Raw genomic sequence first — 22043 nt, forward strand, 5'->3', positions numbered from 1 at the left:
CACGCATTCAATTACCCTGTCACAAAAGCTCGACCACGTACCCAGTCTCTGTCACAGCAAACAGCCAAATTCACTTAGTCTGGAGACAAACTACTTTCCGAAACAACCCCGCCGACCTTCCCCAGGGCTGCTCCCGCCTCTTAGAGGCCTAAAACTCCGGACACTCCTCTTTCGGCCCTGTGGGTCCAGGAAACCTTACCTTCAGCATCTTCAGGAAGGGTTCCGGTCCACGTTCTGATTCGGATTCCAGGCGAGGCCGCACGCCTAGCCCTGCCTACTCGACCCGTCCCCGTGAAGACCTCACCGGCTCCTGCTGCAAACCGCTCCGCCGACGCCCCTACCGGAAGTGGCTTTGGGCTGCTGTGTCTTCTGGGAAACGTAGTCCGACAGGGGAGAGCCGGGGATGTGAACAAGATAAATCGGCCGCCAGGCTATGGGATGCACCTGCACACTTTCACTCGGGCTTAGCGTGACGGCCACAACCTCCGATTTCCAAGTCAGACCCGGGTTTGGGGTCTGAATTCGGGACCTCTGATTCCTCCGAAAGAGGATTTCAGGCCTGGCACTGTGGCTGTCCTTACCCCCTCAACGTGGATGCGCCCGTGCCGTGTCTTAAGAGAATTGTTGTCGGGTGCAGAAGGACCCAACCTGTGAGATTGAGGTACGAGGTGTATTTTCTGAATCCGAACGTGCGCTTGTTCGAGAATGAGTCTAATCGAGAGGGAGAGGGTGTATGTAACACCACGTGTGAGGAAATCGTGTGCCGCGGTTTGCAGACCGTTTGTGACAGTCGATATACTGTATACCGTTTGACTCACGGGGTGAGCTCGGCCACACGCCGTGGTGGTTTGGCGGCACAGTGCAATGCGGTGGGCGCGTGGGGGGCGGCGGAGACCCTGTGATTGACAGTGCGTGCGAGCGGCGCCGCTGTGCCGTCAGTGAGCCTGTAAACTGTTAGCGCGAGGGTTTGGCCGTGGCGGAGTCCGCAGGTGAATTTCCCCAGAAGGCAGGGAGCTGGTTGTTGCGACCAGGAGGGACCTCGGTCTGGGTCCATGAATCACAGATCCCTGCGGCGGGGCGAGCTGCTCCTGGTCCTTTACATGTGCACGTGGGAGAAGTGTGAGGTGACATTATGTGTATAAATGTGCATGAGACACCAGCATTGACTGAGAAGAGTGGAAGCTAGTACAGATTGTCTGCCAGAAGTGACAAATGTACGATTAAGATTTTAACCTTGCTGAAGGGTCAGAAACTCCATCTCTTAAATTTGACGTGAGGAAATAGATCTATAAGAACAAGTGGTTGTGTTTCTGATTCTTGGTCTCATGTGTAAGATGGATTTCACTTGAGACTGTCACTGGGAGACGGCACTAAGTGAAATATAAGAATTACATGAAAGTGGTTTGTGACGACTGTATGCAAGTCTCTGCATGACTTGTATAACAGTGTAAGGGCAGGTGATTGTAATGTGACTTTGAGATTGATGTGAGTTTTGACTGAGCATGATTGAGTGTATAATTGGAAGTATGATATGAGAGATTTGGTAAATGTGTTTTTGTGTCTTAATGTAACATACAAGTTAAAATCTGGATGGAAGACAGTTGTGTGTGGTTGTGATCTGAATGTAGTAACTATGAAACACTGCAATATTATGAGGTATGTAAGACTGAATATGATGCGATTATCTACTCTCAACTTTACCTTACTTACCTCTAAAAAATAATGTTTAAGCTTCCTGAAGCATATTTTACTTGAAAATTAAATTTTTAAGGGGAAAAAATTTTAATCGAAGACTATAAAACATGACCTTTAAAAAATGAAATAATTTATTGTGATGAAGAATGCAAAATGACCACAAAAAATTTTTAATCACTGTTTTAGGGTAGCAGGAGTATGGTTGGTATTCTTTGGTGGAAGTGAAATAGAGAGAAGTCTATTAAATTCTTGCTCTATCTGTTTAAGCAGAAGAGTTCTGAGTCAAGTGAACAAAAGCCTAACTTGAATAAAAAGCCATAGCCCCTCAGTCAGTTCCCAGACTTGACCAAGTGCACAGACCTAGAATCCCCTGAATGAAAGACCCAGCTACATTGCCAAAAATATATGTTAATTTTTTTCCCCAAGCCTTCCCCAAGGAAGCTACATACTTTACCAGGGTGACTGTATATAATAAGGAAATAATAAGACCTTTCAAGAATTACTGCACACTTGCTCTGAGCTGCTGCTAAATCTAGGAAACCCAAAACATCATTATGTTCTACTAGTCAGAGTAGGGCCTCAATGGAGTTTCAGCTCAGATCCACCTCACAGTGGGCCCCCGGGTGGGGGTGGGGGGCCTAAAACCATCCTGTGGCTTTTTCCCCAGTTCTGGAATGGATAATTGGAATAGGCATACTCGGCAACTGTCAGAATCCCCACACTGGTTTTCTGACTTGCTGAGTGAGGGCCATTTCAGTGGGAAAGGACAAGTGGAAGCTAATAAAACTGCCTCTACCTAGACAAATAATAAACCAAAAGAAGTACTGCATTCCTGGAGGTATTGCAGAGATTAGTGCCACCATCAAGCACTTGAAAGATGCAGGTGGTCATTCCCAACACTTACCCTGAAACATATCCCTACACAGCTTGAACAATAGATAGTTATTCTCTCACAATTCTGAAGCCAAAAGTCCAAAATGAAGGCGTCAGCAAGGCCAGACTCCTCCTAGAAACTCTAGGGGAGAATCCATTCTCCACATCTTCCAGCTTCTGGTAGCTGTAGGTATTCCTTGACCTATGGCCCCAGTACTCCAATTTCTGCCTCCATGGTCACATGCCTCCTCCTCTGTCCAATCTCTCTGCCTCACTCTTACAAGGGCACTTGTCATTGTATTTAGCGTCCACCCAGACAATCCAGGAAAAACTTATCTCAAGATCCTTAATTATATCTACAGACTCTTTTTCCAAATAAAATAACATTCACAAGTTCCAGAGTTTAGGCTGCTGATGTACCTTTTCTTGAGTCACCAGTCAGCCATTACACCCTGTCTCACTAAAAGAACATGTTGTTAAACTTTTTAATTTTTGCCATTCTGATTGGTAAAAAGTGGTTCCAGTTATTTTAATTTGAACTTCTCTTTTCATACATTTAAGGGTCACTTTTACATATTTCTGTGGGTTGTTCCTTTCTCTTATTCATTTTTTCTGTCAAGCTTTTTGGTTTCTCCCTCAATTTGAAAAGCTGTTTTTTTTTTATTGAGTTCTAATAGACATTAGTTTCAGGCATACAATACAATGACAATATTTGTATATACTGTGAAATGAAGTTTTTTTAATATTAGGAAATTTTGTGGACAATTATGTCCCTCTCTCCCCACTCCAGATTCATTCATTGAACTCCTAATACCCAGTCCTACCTTAAATTGTGACTGTATTTGGAGATTGGGCCTTAAAGAGGTAATCATGTTAAAATGAGGCAATTATTTTTTTTAAAAATGAGCCTATTAGAGTAGAGCCTAATCCAATCTAACTAGTGTCCTTATAAGGAAAGAAAATTAAGACAGACCGAGAGACACACCAAGACATATGAGGACACAATGAAAAGGCAGCAAGACAAGGAGAAAAGACCTCAAGAGAAACCAAACCTGCCAATATCTGGATCTTGGACTTCCAACTCCAGAAGAGTGAGAAAATTAGTTTGTTGTTTAAACCACCCAGTCTGTGGTATTTTGTTATGGCAGCCCTAGCAAACTAAAATAGGAATATTAGCTATCTATGATACATTTTCCAAATATATTATAACTTGTAAGTTGTCTTTTAATTTTATGACTTTTAATGTAGTCAAATCTTTAAATATTTCAAAATTTTCTATATTTTATTACATCTGTTTTCTGAGTCATAGTAAGCTCTTTCTTACACTGAGATTATCTAGGACCTATACGGTTTCATTTTACATCCTGGCTCTATTTGGAGTTCACCGTTGTGGTATGATGTGAGGTATGGAAATAATTTTATTTATTTCCAATGCAAAACCACTTGTCCCAGCTATGTGCTTATATTTTATCTTTTTTATTTTGAGGTCATTGTAGATTTGTATGCCATTGTAAGAAATGAGTTCCTGCATAACCTTGACCCAGTTTCTCTCAATGGTAACTTCTTATACAACTCTAGTACAATATTGTGCCCAGGATATTGATACAATCCACAGAGCTTATTCACATTTTGTCAGTTTTATATACACCCATTTGTGTGTGTCTCTCTGTATATATTTAGCTATATGCAGTTTTATCACATGTTGAGTCATATGACCACCACCACCACCATGATTCAGAACAATTTTATCACAGGGATCCACTGTGTTACCCCCTTTTTTTTTTGATATCATTAATCTACAATTACTTGAACATTATGGTTACTAGACTCCCCTTATTATTAAGTCCCCCCCACATACCCCATTACAGTCACTGTCCATCAGTGTAGTCCATTGTGTTACCCTTTTACAGCCACCTCCTCTCCACTCCCCATTCCCTGGCAACCTCTATAATCTGTTCTCCATCTCTATAGTTTTGTCATTTTAAGAATGTTATATTAATGGAATCATACAATTTGTAACTTTATGAGCTTGACTTTTTTCCACTCAGCATAATTCCCTTGAGATCCATCCACATTTGTGTCTCAATGGTTCATTCCCTTTTTTTGCCAGTGTTTCTCTATGGTATAAGATGTGCCCTAGTTTAACCATTTACCTGTTGAAGGACATTTGAGCTATTTCTAGTTTTTGGTTTTTACAAATAAACCTGCTATGAACATTCATGTGCAGGTGTTTGTGCAATCTAAGTTTTTATTTCTCTCGGATAAATGGCCTAGAGTGCAGTTGCTGAGTTGTATAGTAAGCTATGTACTTACTTTTTATTGTGAAACTTCATATATTTCAATTTTGTTCTTTCCTAGCTCTGTGGATAATGGAATTATTCCACTCTCCAAATGAATCAATGTTTGCAGGATCCTTAGTGACAAGGGGAATGCAAACTAAGTCTAGATGTACCCAGTAAAATGACTGAAATTTTAAAAACTGACACTAATAATGCCAATGATGTGGAGCAACTAGACTTCTCATGTTATTCTCAAATTATGCTGAGTGGAAAAAACTTACATGGTAGGTGGGAGTTTAAATGAAACAACCATTTTCAAATGTTATTTTGAATATTTATTAAAGCTAAATATATGTGTGCTTTCTAACCTAGCAATTCTGTTTGGGTATATAACACAAACAGAACTTATTTCATATGTACACTACAAGACTGGTACAAGAATGTTCATAGCAGGTTTACTCATTACAGCCAATAACTGGAAATAAGCCAAATATCCCATCAATGGGAGAATGGATAAATTATGGTACATTGAGGCAATGTAATACATACCACAATGTTAAATTACAAACTACTGCTACATGCAACAACATGGATGACTCTGATAATACAATGTTGAGTAAGAGGCCAGACACAAAGTTATCATACTGTATGATTCTATTTATATAAAGTTCAAACAGACAAAACTAATCTATTGTGATAGAGATAATTTTTTTAAAAAGGTTAACTTTGAAGTATACTAATTAGAAAGAGATATGAGGGCGCCTTTTGGGATGTTAAGAGTTTATCAAATGGAGGTTTGTATTCTTATCAAATGTATAATAAATCACAGAACTATGATTTTAAGACCTGTGTTCTACATTGTACAAAAGTCTTATTAAAAATGAAAGAAATCACACATGCTCAATAAATGGCAGATCTATGTTTTGAATCCACATTTCTCTAACTGTAAAACCACTTTTCTTTCAATTCTGGTTTTTGCATCAGAAGCCCAGATTTTATTGCATTGAGTGGAACCTTGTTTGGTAGGTTTGGATTACCTGAGCATGGGCGATTCATTTAAAAACACACACAACTTCTTTTAGATTGGTAGATTTACAAGACTGATTATACCCTATATTAGTAGAATAGATGCTCTCAAAGTATAGTATAAAATTAAGCAGAGCAACTGATAAAGATATAGAAGCAGATTTTAACTATGAAAGCCTCATATTTAAAATATTTGTCCAAATATATAAGATTCTGTCCAAAAAAATATAATTACACATGTGCGCAAAAAGAAGTAGGCAGTAAAACGCTATTATAATGGGGAAAAGCTGGAAAGAACTTAAATGTCCTACAATAGGGAAATGGTTAATTAGTCAAAAAAATGTAGTCAAAAAATTATGGCACAGTTTGTAATTTGATGACATTAAAAGCTGTTCACTATATATTGTTAGATGAAGGTAGATTACAAAACAGTATTGCAGTATGATTCTATTTTGAATGAAAAAAATCCTATATGTCTATATCTATGTGTTAATTTTCAGAGAAACAGGTGAAATAATTTGGAATAAAATGTCCAAAGAAGCTCCTAGATGAGCTTTACTTTAAGCTTTTTGTATTCTCTACATTTCTGAATAGTCTACTAATCTGCAGTCAGAAAAAATAATAATAATACAGCAAATCTCTCCCTCTGAGAGCAGAAGAAATAATGTAAGGAGTTACATGTATGATACATGGAGTGTAATGCAGTGGTTTGAATTGTAGCTTATGAGGACTGAACTTTCTTCATAGACATGAAGACTTTCAGATGAATAACTCAGATATTACCTTAAAGGTCCTAAATCTTGCATCCTAATATTTTATACCCAATGGATTCCTCTTACTGGTTCACTTTCACTTATCTAGGTTCAGATCTCTTTTTGCCACCAGCCAATGCTGCAAAAAGAAAAATAATATCTGCCTTGGAAATCAGTTAATTAATAATAAACCCTGCACAGAGGAGAAAAAAAATGCATCTTAGGTATTATGTGGCAATACAAAAATTCAAACCGCTTCCTTGAACATCACGCAGAAAAGCAGAGATGCCCATTTCTACTTCCAGGAATCTGAAACCAACCCTTCAGAAAAATTACCTAAGCACCCTAAAGAATCACATTCCCTAATGAGTCACAATGAAGAAAGTAAATGGCTCCAGAATGCAGATTTTGAAATGGAAAATAGAGATATTGTAATCAAGCAGACCCAGTTGGTTAAATAAAGGTCTGTAGGTCCTATAACATGCCCTTGAACAAATTCCCCTGAGTGTGGTAAGTCATCTATATTCCACTTAGAAGTCAACGCCACATTCCTGAGTCTCCATACCCCTGAAACGATAGGAACCCGTGTCCCGAAGAGATCCTGGAAGGGAATGTAAAGTTGGTGAAGACATGGGAGCTGGACAACAAGGAAAAGTTGTTGGTTAAAAAAATTACAAAATATCTATGTAATAGAATACTAAGATAGACATATGCAAAATTGTAGAAAATAATTCAGGATATGGAGTATTTTCAAGATACAGTATCAGTAGAGAAATCACTTTACAGACAGGTTGACCAATACAGTTATATCAATATAGAGTGATAGAAAAAAGTCTAGAAAGTTAAACAGCTGTTTCAGTTATCTGTTACTATGTAACCACCCCAAAAGTCTGTGACTCAAAATAAAAAAACATCAATTAGCTCATTACTCTAGGGGTTGGCATTTTGGGCTTGGCTTGCCAGAGTAGTTCTACTGATCCCACTCATGTGACAGCAGAAAGCAGGGTGGGTTGGTGGGGGCTGGATGGTCTAAGATGGTATCACTGAAATATCTGGCAGTTGTTGCTGTCAGTTGGGCTTCTGTCTCCAAGTGACCTTTTGTCTTCAAGCAAGCAATCTTAGGCTTCAATACATGGTGGTCTCACTGTAGCATGAGGGGAAAAGCAAAAGCTGCAGACCTCCTAAGGTTTTGCCTTGGAAGTCTCACGGTGTCACTTCCACCATATTCTGTTAGTCAAAATACATCACAAGCTCTGCCTGATAGTAACCTAACTATTCCAGGAGAAGGATAGCAAATACTCCCTTTTCTGAAAAAACAAAACCAAAGAGAACAACAAAATCCTTGATTTTGAGCTTAATTTTCAGATATGCTCAGTAATGTTTTCCTCTCCTCAGGGCTCTTCTCTCAGAGAACTGCACTGCAAAGGATCATGAGACACCAGACCTTTGTTGGAGCATAGACTGGCTAAACTGGAAGAATTCTTCACCACTCAAGCTCCCATCATCTACCACACGCTCACTCAGATGGAAGTAAAGGGAGATTAGCGTACTGCTAACTTTTCTTAGTATCAAAGAGAACGCCTAGGGTCACTGATATCCAGGGCTGAAATTTTCAATTCACAGCAAGTTTCTTGGGGAGACAGCTCTGGGAATGATATGGTTCTGAAACATGGAACTTGACCTCAGTTTCTAAGGGACAGCCTCTGAGGAAAGAATCCTGTTCCTAGGCTCTCACCTTGTCTTTCTAGAACTCTGCCTAAGAGGCACTTTCAACTCTTAAATTCATTCCAAAAACAGACCTGTGCTTTTTTTTGCTTGCATGTAACCTTTATCCTACCATTCAAATATCTGACTCTCCTTTGGTGACCATTTCTCTGCAGCTGAAGTCCATAGCTATCAAGCAGGAGAAAAGAGGAGGCAGGGAACCCAGGAATACATATCCTAAGAAAGAACAGAACCTAAAATTGGCCTCTAAGCGGGCAACACTCACTCCACTGATACCCGCTCTGTGTTAAGCATGAGGCTGGGCTCTGGAGGCGGGGGTGGCCTGAGGAAGGCAGCTCAGGCCACGCTCCAGGGCAGGGCGACCCTGGTTAACACGGGCATTGTAGTCTTTCGGGCACAGATAAACTCTTCGGGAGATTTCTTCAACAAACCCCTCAGTCCTGACGTTAAACCCAGAACTGAAGAAATGAAGCTTTACCCCGTAACACAGCCAAACTCCTACCCGGTCACAGAATTAAAAGCCTCTTCCATCACACTAGGAAACAACAGCTCTGTCTTACGTGGGCGGTCTTAAAACCCGGTGTCATTTACGCCCTATCTGGGCTGACCACGGTCACCCAAAAGGTCCCGCACCGGAGCGGCGACACACATAATCACGCCCCCGTCACGACCCCATCACCCCACACACAGCCCGCCTCCTCACGGCCAAAGTCGCTCGCACCCTTAAACACGCACACGCGGGCCTGAGCTCCGGGTGCACACGCCTTGTCGGCGCCGTGGGGGCTCGGGGCTTCCTCACCGTGAGCGCCCGCTCCGCTCGGCCTCCGGGACCTCTCGGAGCGCGACGACTGAGAACTGAGGACGGGAACCAGAGATGAACCACAGACCGAAGTTTTCTTCAAAAGCTGCCGGGGTCTGTGGGAAATGTAGTTCAAGGTTGGAAAGGCCCGGATGCCGAGGAGGCGCGGAGACCGCGGCCGCGGCCGCGAAGACAGAATCGCGGAGACACTTGGGAAGAACTGCCCGCCCTGGGGCACGCAGGCGCAGACGGCTGGCCGCGGGTCCGAGGTGAGGCTGGCGGCTCCTGCGGGCGCAAGCCGGCCGGTGGTGCGGGACCCCGGGGGAGTGCCAGGGAAGAAGCGGGAATCTGGGCTGGGAAAAGCGAGGATGGAAGAGGGATCCTGGGCCCTGCAGGCCGGCGGGGAGAGCGAGGGTCCGGGTCCTGGAGAGAGCGAGGAGGGAAGCGAGAACCTAGGCAGAAGAAGGAACCCGGAGCCAGGGCCGGACCCGCCGAGAAGGGTATAGGGAGCCCGGCCCTTGAGCGTCCAGCGGGAAACCGGGAGTCCCGGCTGGAGAGGGCCGAGGAGGGAACTGAAGCCCGCCCGGGGCGGGTGTGAGCTCAGGCAGAGCGGGAATTTTGTCTGTTTTCAGTTTCCGTGACGGGACCCCGGCTCTCGGAGCAAGGCCTGACACGGGCATTCAGTTTGTGTAGCTTTTTGTTCCTGTCTTTGTGTGTGTGTTGGCCATGTGTTACTCCGTGTGACGTTGTGAAACCGATTGTTTGTGCAAGTGATGAGTCTCTGCGTGGGTCTATTTTTTAAATTAGGTGCGAGTCGATTTGTGTTTAAGACCGTTTGCTACTTTGGAGAGTCGACAGCAAAGGGTTTTGTGTAGAAATATGTTATGGGCTCTGTGAGACTATGTATGACATGTTTACCTATAAGATTGGGATTGCGTCGTGGGGGATATAACTGTGCATATGTAATTTCTGAAGTATTTTACATGCACAGTCCACAGTGAATATAGCTCATTGTAGATAGAATGCTTGAAAAATTGGATGCATAACTAGTTAAGTATGTCTTGTTTAGGTTATCTGGATACTGGCCATTTTATATGTCTGTAGAATTTCACTCCGACAATTAAACAAGCAAAGTAGATTTCTCAAGTGGAGAGAAGGAGGTAAAATTAAAATAATTTTCAGATGGTAATATCCTTTCCCCATGTTGACTAATGATGATATATTGAAATGAGTAGACCACCATTTGGAGCATACAAAAAAAAACTTCCTCCCAGAACTGCCATTCTCAAAATTTCTATTTGGGTGAGGTTTTTTTTGTTTTTTTCCTGCTGCTGGATGAATTGCCCCGTGGACAATAATTTCCTCAGTCATTCTGAAGATAATAAAACCTGTTGAACATTTAAACACAAGATCAGTTTCATCTTATAATAGTCATTTAGCTAAATAAAATCTTCACTGTAGAAATCAATACTTCAGACTTATTTTAAAAGCAAAATCTCTCCCTTCTGCTGGAAGACTGCCACAGGAAGAACATATGATCAGTTTCTTCTCTAATTCCTCAACCTCTATTTTGTCTCCTCTTTACTCCCTCTAGGTGGGTAGTCTCCAGCTGGAATGGATTGGGAACTGGAGAAGGGAAGAGGAGTCAAGTCAGGGACAAGAAGAGGCTATATGACTGATTCCATTATAATTTAGTGTAAGTAATCTCTTACCTTCTGACAGAAGCCACTGCTGGGAACTTATAGATACACTTCCCTTCTCCTGGGCACAGCCACTTCTCCAGCTCCCTCCCCTGTGCTTCCTCTGGGCATGCAGTGGCCCATGTGCTCTGTTGGATCTTGTCTCTCCAGGCAGTCCTCTTGAACAGGAGGATCCACGCCAACCCAGAGAGGCTCCATCCATGGGTTCCCCATCTAGAGCCCAGGTGAGAATTAGTCTCCTCAGACACTTGCCTTCCCAAAGACTAGAAATGTACATTTTTTCCCAGAATTCACTCACCCATTTTCTTCCCAGTGACGTCAGGGTCTGAGGTGCCCTTTATTATACGAAAGGAAGAAGCACCACTTTTCCTACATCTGGAAAGCTATGTCCTAAAACTAATTTATCCTCTTCAAGAGGGAGTTAAATTAATAGTAGCAAAACCCTACAATCAGCTGCTTTGTAAGACTTATAGAATAAGGGACATTTAGAAACTTGTTTCTTTGGGATGTTGGCTGAGACTGACACAGAAATATTTCTAAGTTACCATCCTGTTAAAAATGAACAATGACAACAATTAGAAAACTCAAAAGGTTTGCTGGAAAAAACATTAACAAATCAGTAGGCTTCATATATGTGTGTATGCACGTGTGTTACATATATGTATTAGAAAACTATGGAAAATGGCAAGTGGCCATCAAAAATGAGATACAAAGGAATGCATGATATATTTTTTAAAATACAGATGTTCTTAAGGGACTTAAAAATTAAGACTTGTACTTAAGGACAGGAAGACAAATGATAAAGTGGCCAAAACTTCCTAACATTTTGTGTGGTTCCATTAAAATTTCAATAAAATTTTTGAACTTTCTGAAGTTCTTAGGAGAAAATGAACAAGCCAGAAATTCTGAAAGAGAAAAATAATGAAGGGGGAAGTAGCCCTACCTGGTACTAAAATATGTTTTAAAACTATAATAATTGCAGAGTGATCCTGTCAATTAAATGAACAGATTGATGGGACCAAGTATAAAATCCAGATTTACTCAAATATATAAAGGAAATAAAGTATAGGATAACATTGACAGTTTTGATGAGTGGAAGATATACAGGTTGAATACCTGGTGGTGCTAAACCAGATGACCATAATCTTTTTAACTTATTTCTGCATGGGGAAAAAAGAGAAGCTATGAAAAAGTATTATAAATAAATACAGGATTAATTTCCTTCCTTTAGGAAAGATCTACTATCAATCTAGAAAACAGAACTAACCTAATAGAAAATGGAAAGAATTATGAGACCATTTACAGATGAAACTAAAAATATTTTTTAAACTTACAAACAGAAGCTTGTCTTGTAATAAAAAAAAAAAACTGAAACCACAATTTAAATCTATTAGATAGGCCAACACCAAGAAGTTTATACAAGTAGTAGTCAGGGTATGGGGTGACAGGTGGTCTCATAGATGAGGGAAAGCAGCATGGAAGTAGCTAATAACAATAGACTGCTAGGAGAGAAAATGTGTTAGAGAGGAGGGGAGCAGGCTGAGAATCAAACTTGTTGCCCCAAAAGCCTGTATCTCTGGCTTTGAGATAAAATAAGGTTTGTCTACCTATTCTCCCGACTGAATTTATCTGCGATTGGCAGCATGGACAAAGGCCTAAGCAAGGGAAATGGATGCAATTTTAACTGAATCATAAGTCATAAAAGAGCTGTAAGGCCCCCTATGTTATTGCAGCACTATTTACAATAGCCAAGAAATGGAAGCAACCTAAGTGTCCATCAGTAGATGAATGGATAAAGAAGATGTGGGACATATACACAATGGAATATTATTCAGCCATAAGAAGTAAACAAATCCTCCCATTTGCAACAACATGGATGGAGCTAGAGGGTATTATGCTCAGTGAAATAAGCCAGGCGGAGAAAGACAAGTATCAAATGATTTCACTCATCTGTGGAGTATAAGAACAAAGAAAAAAACTGAAGGAGCAAAACAGCAGCAGACTCACAGAACCCAAGAATGGACTAACAGTTACCAAAGGGAAAGGGACTGGGGAGAATGGGTGGGAAGGGAGGGATAAGGGGGGGTAAGAAAGGGGGCACTAAGATTAGCATGCATAATGGGGGGGCACGGAGAGGGCTGTACAACACAGATAAGTAGTGATTCTACAGCATCTAACTACGCTGAGGGACAGTGACTGCAGTGGGGTATGTGGGGGGAACTTGGTGATGGGAAGAATCTAGTAAACATAATGTTCCTCATGTAATTGTAGATTAATGATACCAAAATAAAAAAAAGAGCTGTAACGCATGTGTGGTGTCATGTGTTTTTTTTTCATCCTGGCTTTGCCTTTTTAGGAACTGCCCTTTCCCAAAAGAGAGCCGGAGGAAGACTGCTCATCTCTTACAATCTGAAAATCATGGCTCAGGTAAGGTGATTGTACCTCTCTCTTTTCTAAAATAGTCTTTTTGTTTCCTTTCCTTTTTTTTCTAACGGCAATTTGAGCATTTGCCTTCTTGTACTAAATCTTTCTGCCTATCTTCCCCTTCAAGGAAGTGGTCTTTATTTCTTCTCATACTGGCCAGATAAGCCTTTACCTTCCACAAGTGCTCTAATTTTAACCAGTGTTCACACATTAAGTGAGTGTATCATTCAGCATTTTTCTCAGCCTTCTCCCAGAAGCAATGCTGGGACAGGAATGCATTTCCTCAGATTAAATGACAGTATAGTACTGCATGAACTTGTATAGATAAAAGCAGTCAAGAGGGAGAAATGGATAGGTTGCTATTAGTAAGTGGCAAGAAGTTCTGTCTTGAGGCTTTGGAAATACAGCTATGGTTGGCAGATTGTACAAAGAACTAAGAATCCTCTATTTCTCCTGTCTGAGCCTTCAGTTTTGCTAATTTCCTAAAAATTTCAGCCTACTGATAACATTCCTACAGTATGCTAAAGATATTTTAGATTTATTCCTAGTTTAAAATTTCTTCTAACTGTATATTTGGATGCAGAGAAAGTAAATGTTCTATGCTTAGATCACCATGCTGAGTTAGGAGTGTAACTTGAAGTATTCTGCTCTTGCTTTCAAAAATGTTTGCCCCTAGTTCTTTCTTTCAGAAAATTTACTTTATACCTCTTAAATACTGGTGTTCTCCAGATTCTGTATTGGTTCTCTTTTCTTTACAGTCTCCTGTTCTACTGCTTTCTAATGATGCTCAAAAAATTTAATCTTAAACCTGTGTTCTGAATGTCAAAACCATAGCCAGCCTCCAGGTAGATATCACCATCACTTGCATGTTCCACAGATACTTCAGGCACATGCCCAAATTTTACCTCATTATCTCCTTCTCATCCTAATCTTTTTTGTTTCTGTTTTTTCCAGTCTGCTTATGCCTCCAGCCCCTACCCATCTGCTAATACAGCTCACTTGAGTTAAATGTCTCTCTTCCATTGCACAACCATTTAGTGGTGGATCTTATTCCTTATTCCATATTCCCTTAATCCCCACTGATCTCCTTTCTATTGGTTGCCTCTCTCATAATGGTCATTTGTCTTCCCATTTAACACCTTTGCTCCTTTTCTAATCCTCCAAGTGCTCACCCCAGTCTTCACTTATGGATCTTGTGTTTCTTATGCTTTTCTGTTTAACTTTGTGTTTGTGTATGTGTGGTAAAATATATATAACATAAAATTTTACTGTTTCAACCATTTTTCATTGTATAATTCAGTGCCATAAGTACATTCACAATATTGTATGTCTGGCACCACTCTCTATTTCCAGAACGTTTTCACCATCCCAAACAGAAACACTATACCAATAACATTAAACAATAGCTCTTACCTTATGCCTTTTAGAGCATCAGATGCAAAGCACATTATAGGAATGTGTAAAGGTAATCCATTATGGTAGAGGAAAATGTTAAAATGTTCATTAACAGTTTAAATTCATGATTAGTAATCATTAATAATAACAATAATGTAGTTTTCCAGTTCATGATTATATGCCCTTTTATTTAGATATTTAAATTTTTTCAATAATATTTGTTGTAAACCAATCTTGCAAATGTTTTATATTAAACCCATTATTTCTTTCTTTATGCTGTTGTAAATGCTATTTTTTATTTCAAATTCCCATTGTTTATTGCTACTATATGAAAGTGCAAATGGTTTTTGATACTGACTTGCATTCTAAACTTAGCTCTAGTAATTTTTTGTAGGTTCTTTAGGGTTTTCTATATAGACAGTCATGTCATGTGTGAATAATAACTGTCTGCCTTTTTGCTTTCCAATCTGTATTCCTTTTATTTCTGTGTTGCTTTACTACACTGTCTAAAACCTTCAGTACAATGTTGAATAGGGTTAGAACAGACATTTTTGCCTTGTTACTGACTTAGGGGAAAAGCATTCAGTCTTTCCTTATTAAGTATGATATTAGCCATAGCTTTTACATAGAAGCTCTTTATCAGATTTATCAGGTTAAAGAAGTTCAAGTTTACTAATAATTTTTATCACAAGTGGGTCTTGAATTTTGTCAGAAATTTTCCTGCATCTTTTGGCTTTTCTACATTATACAGCTTTTCTTTTCTCAGTTAACATGATGAATTATATTGATTTTGAAGTGTTAATCTGACTTCATAGCCCTAGGATAAACCCCACTTAGTCCTGATATATTGTATTTTATATATTACTTGATAAATTTGCTAATATATTCTTAAGGATTTTTTTGCTTGTGGTTCATGAGGAATTTGGTCTGTCTTTGTAATATCATTGTCCAGTATTGGTATCAGGGTAGCACTGTCTTCTAAAATGAATTAGGAAGTATTTGCTACTGTTATTTTCTGAAAGAATTTGTGTAGAATTGGTATTATTTCTTCCTTAAGTGTTTGTTAGAATTCACCAGGGAAGCAAGCCTTCTGAGCCTGGAGATTTATTTGTGGGAAGGTGTTAAGTAGCAATCAGTGTTCTTAATAGAAGTTGGTGTATCCTGTTATCAATTTATTTTTCTTCAGTGAGATTTTATAGTTTGTATTGTTCAAGGAATTTGTCCATTTCATCTAAATTGAAAAATTTATTGGCATAAAATTGTTCAGTATATACTCTTTTTATCCTTTTAATGTTTGTATAATCTGTAGCAACGCCCTTTCATTCCTGTTATTGGTAGTTTGTGTCTCTTTGTTCCTTGGTCAGTTGGCTAGAGGTTTATCAATGTCATTGATCTTTTCATATTGTCAGCTTTTGGTTTCATTTCTTTTTTTCTAGTAGAAGCATTGAATAGTATAAATTTCCTCTAAGCACTATTCCAGTAGTCTTCAACAAATTTTGACTTGTATTCATTTTCATTTCAGTTAAAAATATTTTCTAATTTCCCTCATGATTTCTTTTTTGACCCATTGGTGGTTTAGGAGAAGTGTGTTTAATTTCCAATTACTGGGGGTTTTTCCAGATAACTGTCTGTTATTAACTTCTAGTTTAATTCTGTTGCAGTCAGCGAACATACTCTGTATGATCGCTATCTTAAATTTATGGAGACATTTTTATATCACAGATCATAGTTTAATTTGATGAATAATCTATGTGCACTTGCAAAGAATGTATATACTGGTGTTATCAGGTGGATTTTCTCTAAGTAATCAGGCCAAATTGGCTTTGAAGGTAAAGACTTCATTATTCTTAACGTGTGTCATAGCAATAACTGAGAGAGGAAAATTGAAATATTTACTTAAAATTGTGGGTTTATCTTTTTTTCCTTTTCAGTTCTATCAGTATTTACTTAATGTATTTTGAAGTTCTGTTTTAGTTGCTTTTGCATTAAAGATTGTTATGTTCTGTCATGAACTGACCCCTTGTATCATTTTGAAATACCTCACTTAATCCCTGATAGTATTCTTTGTGCTGAAATCTATTTTTATATTATTATAGTCATTTTTGCTTTCTAATGTTTACTACATACATAGTATACATATTTTCCATTATTTCTACTTTAATCTGCCTGTTTTAATATTTATAGTGAGTCTCTTACAGACAGTACAGTTGACCCTTGAACAACAAGGTTGTCAGGGTGCTGACCCCCTCCTCCTCACCATGCAGTCAAAAATCTGTATATAACTTTTGACTCTCCCAAAACAAAGGAACAGGATCAAAACTAGTCCCCAGTATCTAATCAGCTTGTTTTGATCCCAGTTCCACTCCATGCAGGGATCAGTGTCATTCAAAGATGTGACTGTCGACTTTACTCCGGAGGAGTGGCAGGAACTGGATCCTGCTCAGAAGACTCTATATATGGATGTAATGTTAGAAAACTATTGTCACCTCATTGCTGTGGGTAAGAAAAACTCTTTAAATCTTTCAATAGCATGCATTTCTTTTCAAAGTGCCTGAAGTATGTGTGATCATGAATTTCAGGGATAAGAAGTGGTGAATTCTTTTTGGTTAGCAAAAAGAATGATTGTATCTTTACTTGTCCAGTGCAAGGTGTTAAGTTTACTGTTACACAAAGAAGTATCTTAATTGGCAGTACTGAAGATGCACCTTACTGATTTTTTTAATGTATTGAAGCCTATGCAACTTAATCCAAATCTTCCCTTAATCAGGCTGTCAGATGACGAAGCCTGATGTGATCCTCAAGTTGGAACGAGGAGAAGAGCCATGGACATCATTTGCAGGTCATACCTGCTTAGGTGGGTCTATTAACACTTAACCAGATGAAATCTAGTGGGAAATAAATTCTAATGTGGTCACAGGGTGGGTAGCCCCTTTGAAATATTTTAGGAGACTTTTTAAAGAATTCTAGCCTATCATGCCTTCAAAACTTAGAACTTTCAGTAATCACTCTTCCCATATGTTTTTTGGTTTGCTTGATGTTAACAAAAATAGGTTACACTCTTAATTTAATAAAATGAATTTAAAATAAGCTCTCCATCTTTTAGATCTTTTTTCTTGTTTTGTGTCTTTAACATTCTCAGTCTCTTATCTCCTTGCTATCATATAGATTTGTTTTAGGCATTTTTAAATCTATCTTTAAAAAGAAACTTCTTGGTAAATGTTTCTCTTCTCAGTCGCTTTCCAATTTCTTTTTCTTTTTCTTACCTCAGATTTGCTTTCTGTGCTAAGTTTAAGTTCCCATTCTCACCACAAACCTAACTATTAATTTTAAAACTCATTTGCCTTGGCCCAGACTGATAATTCCACAGTTGCATTGTCTTCCACTAAACTTGTGATTCATTTTATATGGCTGATCATCATTCCTTAAATCAACCCTTAGTTTGGGTAAAACACTAACTCATTCTTATCTTCATTCTCTGAGTGATTATTTCCAGAGTGATTACCAAGGAAGTGTGGTTTGTTTTCTTCATATTGTAGCCAAATTGCCTGGAACAACGCCTGGCATGTAATAGTCACACAGATTCTTTTTTACTGTATATTGTTGCATTGGACTCTCTTATTTCATTATTTCTCTTATTTGTCTTCAAAGGATCTGTCTTTAAATTATAGTAATCCCATCTTAAATTTTTTTCCCATTATCTATTTCTAAATTATTTGTTCCTGATGTGATACCAGCTTGATTTTTCTGTCTCTGTCATCATCTCTTATGGATCTCCTCACAATGTGTATTGTTTATCAGCCTGTGAAATATATTTACATCCTTCCATGTTTTCATTTCTCACTAACATCATATAAAATGACAACTGTCTTATTTCATGTCTTGACTGCAATCTTGACTGCTATAATTTTTGTCCTATTTCTTTCAGTTTATGTTGTTACCTTCCTGACAAGCTAAATCACTTATTCCCAATTATTTCTTATTTATTATTATGTGAGGTTGAAGTTTCCTTATTTAAGGGCTACCAAAAAAGCCCCCATCTGGTCTTTTCAACTTTATTTCTCTTACAGAAAAATCTTGATTTTCACTTGATCCAGTCTCCTAAATGTTCTCCACACATGTAGGATTTATCATGTCTGTACTTTTCATTGGGTTATGTTCTCCCTTCTTTATACTATTGTCTTTAAAGTCTTGATATTTCTTTTCCATGAACTATTTCTTGACTACTTCACATCATATCCCCTTTTTCTTTTACTGAGTTCCCATGTTACTTAACTAACTATATCATATACGGCTGTTGGATATGATTTTATAATTTGTACTTGGATTGTACATACATGGTTTATGCTTAAGGATTCTTTTCCTCAAAGATAAGATCTTCTGTTTGAATCTTCTTTGCTGTACTATATATCATGTTAGGTATTCAGTAGTCATTTCATTAATTTTTTGTGGAATTATACAGGGGAAGTACCTTTTTCCTCCATTCAGAAGCATGTACTGGTAAGTTCCTTTCAGATGTACCTGCTTAGGCCATGGCTTTATAAATTCTGGTTGAAATGGTTGGATATTACCAAACACTATCTATGACACACAGTGTTAATGTAAACTCAGAAGAGTTCAAGGGAGATAACCAATAAAATATTTCTTTCTATTAGAAAGGATTACTTTCAAAGTCTGTATTTTTCATAGGATATTTATAACACTGTGAGCTTGTAAAAAGATTTGTTCAAATGACTTTACTAGACCATAGTTATTTTTAAGTTATGAAGAAATAGTGCTTAAAGTAGTGAGGGGAAATATGCAAATGGTTTTTTTTTTTTTTTTGATAATTATTTTTTATTGAAGGGTAGTTGACACACAGTATTACATTACATTAGTTTCAGGTGTACAACACAGTGATTCAACATTTATATACATGATAATTCTAAGTACCAGCTATCACCATACCAAGTTGTTACAATATTTTGACTATATTCCTTATGCTATACATTACATCCCGGTTGCTTATTTATTTTACAATTGGAAGTGTGTACTTTTTCTTGGTTGTTGTTGTTAGGGCATCTCTCATATTTATTGATCAAATGGTTGTTAACAACAATAAAATTCTGTATAGGGGAGTCAATGCTCAATGCACAATCATTAATCCACCCCAAGCCTAATTTTCGTGAGTCTCCAATCTTCTGAAGCATAACGAACAAGTTCTTACATGGAGAACAAATTCTTACATAGTGAATAAGTTACATGGTGAACAGTACAAGGGCAGTCATCACAGAAACTTTTGGTTTTGCTCATGCATTATGAACTATAAACAGTCAGTTCAAATATGAATACACATTTGATTTTTATACTTGATTTATATGTGGATACCACATTTCTCTCTTTATTATTTTTAATAAAATGCTGAAGTGGTAGGTAGATACAACATAAAGGTAGAAAACATAGTTTAGTGTTGTAAGAGAGCAAATGTAGATGATCAGGTGTGTGCCTGTAGACTATGTGTTAATCCAAGCTAGACAAGGGCAATAAAACATCCACATATGCAGAAGATTTCTCTCAGAACAGGGGGGGTGAGGTTCTAAGCCTCACCTCTGTTGATCCCCAATTTCTCACCTGATGACCCCCCTGCGACTGTGCCTGTCTTAGGTTGTTCCTCCCTTGAGGAATCTTACCCGTCTCTGGCTAACCAGTCATCTTCCGGGGCCATACAGGGAAATGTAAAGTTGGTAAGTGAGAGAGAAGCCTTATTGTTTGAAATGGTTAGCTTTTTATTTCTTTGCATATTTATGCCCTGTGGCTTCTATGCCCAGCATTTGTCTTGAGGTATCTTTACCACTTGGAGGAGTTATGATACTCGGTAAATTTGATATGAGGCACGAATTCTATTTAAGAATTCGTTGTAATTAGGAAGAAAGAAGAAAAGCTATAGAAGTAGCAGGCGGGAGAAAACATGGGAAGATTGATTATTTCTTTGACATATCTTCTTGTAGAGTAACTTCAGCATGTATAGATTTTAAGCTACTACTTAAATTGCGCACACACATTAACATAATAGGAGTATAGTTACATAACCAAAGCATACCTGTAATTACCAGCCATCTCCAGTGAAACCAAGAAAACCAGTTAGGCACCCTAGGCATTTGTGAAAACTTATCAATGATATGATGGTTATTATCTAACTGAATTTGAGTAGTTTGAGAAAAATCAGACAAATTACAACAACCCATTCCTGGGCACTGTTCACATCCCATATGTTCTTTTAACAGTAAATAGTCTGTAGTTGTAAGATTTCGGAGCGCTACAATTTGCACTTCTCCTAATTCTTGGTTGAGTTCCAACAGTATAGATCCATTCAAATTTGTTGTTTTACTGTATGCACAGGCCAGCTTAGATATCTCCTTCATTCCCATGGCAAGTCCAGGAGCTGGTGGGATGAGTGCATCTACAGCTGTAGCAGTGCGTGGATCTTTGTTGGGGTTTTTTGATGATCATCTTCTGGCATGAGTCTTCCCGAGAGTGCTGATGTTGGAAGTTCTCTTTCATATCGTATCTTAGTTCATTTTCGGGGTAGCCAAATTAGGCTTTGATCCTCTGTATAAACACAAACAGACCCTTTGCCTACACTTTTATATGTCCTTTATATCATTGTGTAGAACTCATTAGAGGTCACCACATAGGAACTGCACTTTTTTTTTTTTTATTCATTAATCTACACTTACATGACGAATACTTTGTTTACTAGGCTCTCCCCTATACCAGGTCCCCCCTATATACTCCTTTACAGTCACTGTCCATCAGCGTAGCAACCTGTTGTAGAATCACTACTTGTCTTCTCTGTGTTGTACAGCCCTCCCCTTTCTCCCACCCCGCTATGGATGCTAATCTTAATACCCCCCTACTTCTCCCCCCCTTATCCCTCCCTACCCACCCATCCTCCCCAGTCCCTTTCCCTTTGGTACCTGTTAGTCCATTCTTGAGTTCTGTGATTCTGCTGCTGTTTTGTTCCTTCAGTTTTTCCTTTGTTCTTATATTCCACAGATGAGTGAAATCATTTGGTATTTCTCTTTCTCTGCTTGGCTTGTTTCACTGAGCAAAATACCCTCCAGCTCCATCCATGTTGCTGCAAATGGTTGGATTTGCCCTTTTCTTATGGCTGAGTAGTATTCCATTGTGTATATGTACCACATCTTCTTTATCCATTCATCTATCGATGGACATTTAGGTTGCTTCCAATTCTTGGCTATTGTAAATAGTGCTGCGATAAACATAGGGGTGCACTGATCTTTCTCATACTTGATTGCTGCATTCTTAGGGTAAATTCCTAGGAGTGCAATTCCTGGGTCAAATGGTAAGTCTGTTTTGAGCATTTTGATGTACCTCC

At 38.7% G+C, this 22043-nt stretch overlaps 1 protein-coding gene across 8 annotated transcripts in view; it reads left to right on the plus strand.

Moving 5' to 3' along the window:
- The first annotated feature begins 204 nt into the window (after positions 1 to 204).
- Positions 205 to 22043, plus strand: part of ZNF567 (zinc finger protein 567) — a 30826-nt gene continuing 8987 nt past the window's right edge. The window contains exons 1-7 of one of the 8 annotated variants that reach the window (XM_036885716.2): positions 205 to 661; positions 8021 to 9418; positions 10744 to 10845; positions 11000 to 11073; positions 13206 to 13276; positions 17026 to 17167; positions 17436 to 17522. In XM_036885716.2, the coding sequence (XP_036741611.1) occupies positions 13268 to 13276; positions 17026 to 17167; positions 17436 to 17522 (238 nt within the window). In that variant the 5' untranslated portion in view covers positions 205 to 661; positions 8021 to 9418; positions 10744 to 10845; positions 11000 to 11073; positions 13206 to 13267. The other 7 variants (XM_057493461.1, XM_057493460.1, XM_057493462.1 and 4 more) reach the window with 7 other exon arrangements.

Source organism: Manis pentadactyla, chromosome 15, assembly GCF_030020395.1.
Source record: "Manis pentadactyla isolate mManPen7 chromosome 15, mManPen7.hap1, whole genome shotgun sequence".
Lineage (NCBI taxonomy): Eukaryota > Metazoa > Chordata > Mammalia > Pholidota > Manidae > Manis > Manis pentadactyla.